Source organism: Hipposideros armiger, unplaced genomic scaffold (genome assembly GCF_001890085.2).
Source record: "Hipposideros armiger isolate ML-2016 unplaced genomic scaffold, ASM189008v1 scaffold_984, whole genome shotgun sequence".
NCBI classification, from domain to species: domain Eukaryota; kingdom Metazoa; phylum Chordata; class Mammalia; order Chiroptera; family Hipposideridae; genus Hipposideros; species Hipposideros armiger.
Window position 1 is genome coordinate 552,522 of NW_017732334.1, and position 7,585 is coordinate 560,106.

The following is a 7,585-nucleotide window of genomic DNA, read 5'->3' on the forward strand; positions in this document are numbered from 1 at the left end:
CCATTAAATTCTGCTTAAGGAACACTAGGCCTTTAAGCACAGAACAGAGTTGTGATATTAAAAACAGAAAATAAGATAACAATAAGACTTTATTAAATCAGTGGTTATCATCAATATGAATTTAAGGGTTGTTTTTGATTTTGTGATTTATATATGTATGAGGGTAATTCTGTTATCCACCCGAGTAAATCTTTGGTGGTTAAAATTAAATTTCTGAAAGAGATTTATTCTTTTACTTGAAAAACATCCTGGGTTGATAATGCATTAGATTAGCAGTCTGAAACATTTTCCACAAAATATTTTCGAGTTTGTAGGCCAGATGGCCTCTGTGGCAATACTCAACTCTGCCATTTCAGTTGAAAACAGCCACAGACGATACTAAGATGATGGACATGGCTGGATTGGGTTTTTAGTTTGACCCCTACGTTAGACAGTACTTTTCTTACCTAAAGGTGCTGATGTCTTTATCTATGAGATATTTGTCATTGAAGTTATAAGTTGTGCCTAACAATTAAAACTGTGTTGATTGCATTATGAAAGGATCAGTATTCCAATTGGGGAGATATTTAAATGTCTAGATAATTGTGTTTGTGTATTGAAATAAAATAGTGGACAGTTTTCAAGTTCATGAGTAAAATAGGATATGGCTGAGGAGGAAGTACATCAGTAACTTATTAAAACAATTGATGTTAGAGCAGGTTTTCATTTCCTTGTAGTGAAATTTGTAGTTTAATTTTTTTGTCATAAAGGAGGATCTATAAATTTGAGTAAAAATTCTGTATAGGTATGCATTTATTTTATGTGATTAATATATCACAAAAATCATGGTAGTAAGTCACATTGCTATTTTAATGCTCTGTTTTTATAAAGTTTTTACTCTCTCATTCTGAAAGGTTTCTTTTGTTTAATATTAATTTGGATTATTAGGTTGCCACAGTTAAACTATTATTTTACCCCTTATATATTGTGGTTTTTGTTTTGTTTTGTTTTGTTTTTTAGCTGAGCCATCCTGCCACTTGTTGGCAGCTCAGCGGCAGCTCAGCTCGGGCCAGGAATCAAACCGGTGACCCTGTTGCTCAGAGCTTGCACTTTTGAGTGAGCTCTTAACCAACTGAGCCACTGGGCCAGCCTTACATAATGTTTTTTAACTTTCTTAACATCTGTCGCTTGTTCATCCAGAGTGAATTACTTTTACGAAAGATGTAACTTCTTACTGTATAAAGAATAATTTTATCTTTGGGCATTCATTGTATTAGAGAATCAAGTTGGCCAGCTAAATTATCCTACTATTATATACTTAAAATTAATCTTGGGAAGAGAAAACTGAATCAGTGTATTTACCTTACAAGATTGAAAAGACTTGTTCACACCTGTATTTAATCTAATGCATATAAAGATGATGTCTGGAAGAAATTGTATTTTATAAATCTTAAAGGAGATATGATTAAAGGTCTTTATTTTTTGTGACTTTTCCTCCTGAACATTTACGTCTTAGCAAATGATCAACATATAAAAGCCTAATTGTTGGTAAATGATTGAGGCACAATAAAAATATGAATATCCACTGTTTACCACCATGTTATATGAAATAGAAGTGACCATGTATACTATCTTGCTTGAAGAAGTCTGAGACAAAAAAGCAATATCTGTCATTTGTAAATTTTCTTGTTCTAAAGAAAGCAGTTATGTTCTATAGATATAAATTATGTAAATAAAATTTATTTTATACTATTTTTGTTGTGTCCTCTTCTTTATGTTTAGTTAACCAAAACTAGTAGTTTTTGAACTACAGCTTATGCTTACATTATTCCTTTCATGAAAATACAGTACAGTCATCTCTTGTATCTGAGTGGATTGGTTTTGAAACCCCCGACAGGTACCAAAACTTGAAGATGCTCAATTCCCTTATATAAAATGGCATAGTATTTGCATATAATTTATGCATATCCTCCCGTATACTTTAAATCATCTCTAGATTACTTATAATCCCTAATGCATAGTAACAGCTATGTAAACAGTTGCTATACTGTATGTTTAGGGAGTAATGACAAGAAAAATCTCTACATGCTCAATACAGACACGGCCATCGTAGACCTAACTATGTATTACATGTCACCAACTACATAACATTTTTTTCGAATATTTTGGATCCGCAGTTGGTTGAGTATTTTTTCTCATTGTCCAGTGGGTGAGGGATTGTGAGGAATCCCAGATTTGTCAGAGGCAAAGTTTTAGAAGTGAATAATGTACATCTAAGTTGTAATTTATTACTATTAGAATTATTTTTGCTTACTTGATGATCTTTCCACTTTATAAAATTAGACTCTTTTGTTCTCCACTGTATCCCCAGCGCAGAAGAGCCCCCACCTTACACAGGAGACATTAAAGGAATATTTGAATGAATAATGTATTGTCTTGGAATACCCTTTTTATTAGCAGGGGAAGAAAAAAGCACAATAGAAAATGAACTGAGACCGATTCCAAGGAAATTCAATGTCAGATCATCAATTCAGGGCCCCAGGAGGCAGGACCGCCAGGAAAGGGTCGCTCCACCCCTGGACTCGCAGTTCTCGTGGGCTCGCGATGAACAGGGGCTCGCGTGGCTACACATCTGTCCCTTATTAGCTGAGTGTTGGGGGCGTGGTGCGTAGTGCCGACCAATCACGGGAGACATGCCCAGACACGTATCCCGCCTGGCCTGGGAATCGGATGTTTCAGGCACCCGGTTGGGACTTAAAGAACGTCCGCTGAGCCTTAGCCGGAAGCTGGGAAGCCGGAGTTAAAGCACCGGCTCCGGGCGGGCGCGGCAGCTGTCTAGCGCTCTTCCCTCGCTGTTTGCCGGCTGCCATGTGGGCCACCCGGAGGTTAGCTCTGTGGCGGTGTGCCTGCGCTGCTGCCCGCGGGCTGCGCGCCTATCACGGGGACTCGGTGGCCACGCTGGGTACTCAGCCGGACTCGGGCTCTGCCATCTACCAGGTAGGCTGGTTGGGCGGCCTGGGCCTGGAACCCCCGGGCCGAGTCTGTGATTTCCTCTATCACACGTCCACCAGTGTCATTACGACGGGACCAGGAAACAGATGGGAGCGAGGTTGGGCACTCTTTTGCAGCTGCTTTTCTTTTCTCTGGAGCCCCAGTCGTGACTCTGGGACACACTAAGAGGTCGTGAAGTTAAAAAAAAAATTCCAGATCAAGTTCATTTTAGTTCACTTTTGGCACTGGCACTGTACTTTGTGTCTTTGAAATCGGTGGTTCTCAAAACCTGGTTTAGCATTGTCACCTGAGGAGCTGTTAAATACATAGCTGCCTTAAGCTCCACCCTGAACCTTTTTGGGTCTTTGGGTCTTTGGGGTGGGGTTCTGGTGTTTATGGGGTTAATGAAGTCCTGAGGGCGCGGTGGCAGCCAGTTTGGGGAACCACTGGCCTAGGACAGCAAACCTTGGAAGTTGTGCTTATCAGACTTAAGTTAAATAGTTTTTAATGTTAATAGAAAATACTTATCCTGCAGTATCTTTGAACAGCTTTTCTTGGAACTGGGAGGTATTAGAAGATGAAAAACAATTTCCATCTTGTATATGTCAGAGCTGAAAAATTTCAGTCTGTGCCATGGTTTCTAAGCTTATACAGATAACATTTAAATTGTGCAAATAACTTTCAGAGAAAACATTTTAAAGGATCCCTGCCCCTGGGAAAACAAGGAAATTAAAAGAAAATCTGAACAATATCCAATGAGAGGCTTTCAGAAATCTTTAGATTTCCTGGGATCAAGAGAGAATGTTTAATTCAGAAACATTAAGTGTTTACTTTGATCTAGGCATTATTGTAGGTATTTGGTATAGATGTATGGGAATAGAATCATAATTTTGTGGGGAAGATGGACAAGAAAGGAGGTTAACTACAGTGCATTGTGATAACTGGGGTCTAAAGCTTGAAAAGGTGATTGCAGAAAATTGCAGATAGGAAGTAATGAACGAGTTGGATCTTGATGGTTGGGTTAGAGCTGGCCAGGTTCAGGGGAGAGGATGGGAGGCAAGACTACACAAACTAAGGGAATTACAAGAATATAGGTACCAAGTTTGTAAAAGTGTATAGTGGGTGTGACCTGGAAGTCATGGCTGGGTATGGAATTCATGGAGTAGATGAGATTATGTGGCCAGATAAAGGAGCACCTTGTGTGCAGAAGCCACCTTTAGATTTCATTTTGCAGGCGGTCTGCCAAGATATTTAAGTAAAGTGGCATGATCCTATGGAAATAGAATCATCAGTGTGTGGCATTGTGGAGTATAGATTTCCTGCCATTTTGAATATGGCTGCTTCTTGGCTCGGTGTTCTCTTGGTTGCTGTAGGCCTTTTACTATTTTCCAGAGCCCCTAAAAGGTTATTATAACCAGTTTTTGGTTGTTTTGTGGTGTCTCTGTTGGAGAATGAGGGCCTGGAGCGTCCTGTTCTGCCATCTTTTGACATCAGGTCTGGGCTGATGTTTTTGATGGTGCCTGTAGCTAGGGGTTAGGGAATGTGAGTCTGAGAATATAACTTCTTTTTCTGTGTAAAATGTTTTTATCTTTTGTTCTAATCTGCACCAGTAATTAAAACGGAAGTAGTTGTGGTGTGGTGTTTTTCATGTATATTAAAAACTAACAGAAGGGCCAGCTGAGTGGCTCAGTTGGTTAAGTGCTCACTCAAGAGTGCAAGCTCTGAACAACAGCGGTTCGATGCCTGGCCCGAGCTGAGCTGCCGCTGAGCTGCCAACAGGCGGCAGGATGGCTCAGCTAAAAAACAAAACAAAACAAAAAAATCTCAAAAAACAAAAAAAACTTACAAGCAACATATTTCCATAGGGAAAAAAAAAACCTGGAGGGAACTGTGCTAAAATGTTAATCATGAGCCTGTCAGTGGGCAGAAGAGGCAGTGTAGGACGTTGGTTTAAGAGCAAGGTTCTGGAGCTAGTGAGCCTTGGTTTAAATCCTAGCTATGCTACTTGTTAGCTGAGTGACCTTGGGCTAGTAATATTTAGCCTCTCTGTGACTTGGGTATCTTATAGAGATAAGCAGGATAGTTAGTGATTGCTTAGGTCAATGCCTGGAATATAATAAGCCCTCAAGAAATATTAGCTCATGATGCTTTTCCTCCTCTCAAAGTCATCTCATGATCTGTATTTTAGCCAGTTTTTGCTTTAGTAATTGTAGCAAATAATCCCAAGATCTCAGTGCCCAGAATAACAAGTATTTATTTTTTGCTCTTGGGTCTGTGGGTTGTTACAGCAGTTCTGGTGTAGGCAGTACATCAGATTCAGATCTGCTCTACTTGTCTCTTATTCCAGGACCCAAACTGAAAGGACAGTGGGTACTGGGGGAATGCTTTTCTCACAGTGGAAGGCTGGGGCTCAAGAGGCGAGTATGGAAACAATTTGCCACTCTTTTTTTTTTTTTTAAGTTTTAGGTGTATAAACAACATTGTGATTAGACATTTATATACCTCACAAAGTAATAACCCCAATAAGTCTATTACCCATCTGACGCTGTATAGAGTTAATACAATATTATTGACGTGTTCCCTATGCTGTACTACATATCCCCATGACAACTTTTTAAACATTATAGTTGACATTCATTATTTTATATTAGTTTCAGGTATACAGTGTAGTGGTTAAACATTTATATAATTTATGCAGTAATCCCCCCAATAAGTCCAGTTACCCATCTAACAACCATACCTGGTAACTTCTGCTTGCAATTGGCACTGTCACATTTGCCCACATTCCACTGAATAAAACAAGTAATATGGACAAGCCCATGGACTGTGAGGTGGGAAAGTATAATCTCATAGTGAACCTTGGCAAGGTTGGGAGGGAAGAATTTTGAACAAATAATACAATTTGCCTCGTGACCTAAGATGGTTGCTTAAGCTACAACTATTATGTCTGAGTTCCAGGTACAAAGTAGGAGGAAAGGTGAGTAGGCAAAAGGACACCTTCCTCTGCTTGTCTTCTTTTTAAGGAGGCCTTCTAGAAGTCATACCTAACAACTGCCTGTATTTCATTGATTAGAATTTAGTCACACAACCACACCTGTCTACAAAAGGAAGCCAGGATGTAGTGCTTTTCCAGCTGAGCATGTTGCCACCTTGAATAAAATTGGGATTCCATCATCAAGGAAGACTGGAAGAATGGACATGGACAAGCATCTGATACTGTCTGCCACCGATAATAAATAGCATGGAGAGAGTGGGTGTGTTCTTAACTTATGTTGGATGTTAAAAGATTTCACTTAGGTGCATCCATATCTTCTGGGACCTCCAGCTACAAGTAGGAAACCTTGATGCAAAGAACCCACAAAAGGGGAACAAAAGATAAAGCCATGCCTTGGACGAGAGATGGCACGTAGTCCAGTTTCTCTCTGCCTAGTTTTCCTAGTCACTCACATTAGAACAGTAAGACGTACTGCCTGCTCTCACTTTTCCCATAACCATGTGTTTTAGAAAGCCGTGGCAGGTAGTGACAGTTTTTTAATGAGAGTCTGGCTTAGCTAGGGTAAAGATCCCTTGCATAACCAGCTTTCGCTTTGATTGACGCTGTTCTAAACTGGGCAGTGTCATTGCCTACAGGGATTGTAGTTTGGGACTTGGGTACACTTTAACAGAGGATGACTTATTTTCTCTGTATGTGAACTGGTTTTCATCAGCTCTAAACTTTGGTGCCTATGGTTGCAAAGTTGGCAGGAGATTGGCAGGTAGGCTGCAGGAGGGGCGCTGGAGGAGAAAGAATAAAAAATTAAAGGCACTCCAGAATCCCATCAGCCTCTAGATCTGCAAGGGAAGAAGAACTTGTTAAAGGACACCGTGGGGATGTATTTGGCACTGTGGGAAAAATCCGTGGGACAAACAGAACATTTTAAGACACAAAAGATGGAGAACTTATATTTTAGAAAAGGCTTAATAAATATATCAGCCAATTGTGGGTATGTGGACCTTCCATAGGATCCTATTCAAATAAAATGTAAAAAAAAATCTGACAGTGGGGAAATGTCTGCGCTAATTGGAATTTGATGATATTAACAGATTATTGCCATGTGATGATGGTCCTCATCTTTTGGGGATTTGGAAATACTTACAGATGAAGCGTTCCATCTAGGGTTTTCTTCAGAACCATTCAGGGTGGGCATAGGGAAACCACTGGCCATTTATGGATAATTGTTGAAGTGCATTTCATTATACTGGTCTTTGCTTTTGTATTTTTTTTATGTTTGAAAATTTCCAAACATATAATGTTTGGAATGACACTGAACCACACTAAAGGGAAGCTGAACATGTTCGTGAAACCCCCCACTCTTTAATTTGCCATAATGTAACCTGCCTTTTCCTTTTCTCGCGCTGTTGAGCTGAATAGGACTGAGCAGGAGATAGAATGTCATTATGACTAGATGGACTTGCTGGTGAATTAGCCCCAAATGATGTCACTGAAACCTTTTTTCCTTTATCTTACCAATTTTAAACAGGCAAAATAGGATTGTTTCATGACCTCAGGAACTCTTGGAGCTGTAGAAAATAGGAAATAATGGAGATATATTATAAAGACTGTAAATTTGCCTAC

General features: G+C 39.6%; 1 protein-coding gene across 1 annotated transcript in view; it reads left to right on the forward strand.

Moving 5' to 3' along the window:
- Positions 1–2,696: 2,696 nt before the first annotated feature.
- MCCC2 (methylcrotonyl-CoA carboxylase subunit 2) overlaps positions 2,697–7,585 on the forward strand; it is an 82,137-nt gene continuing 77,248 nt past the window's right edge. Inside the window, exons 1-2 of the mRNA XM_019631163.1 lie at positions 2,697–2,984; positions 3,071–3,102. Coding sequence (XP_019486708.1) covers positions 2,848–2,984; positions 3,071–3,102 — 169 coding nt within the window. The 5' untranslated portion in view covers positions 2,697–2,847. The remainder of the gene's footprint in view (positions 2,985–3,070; positions 3,103–7,585) is intronic.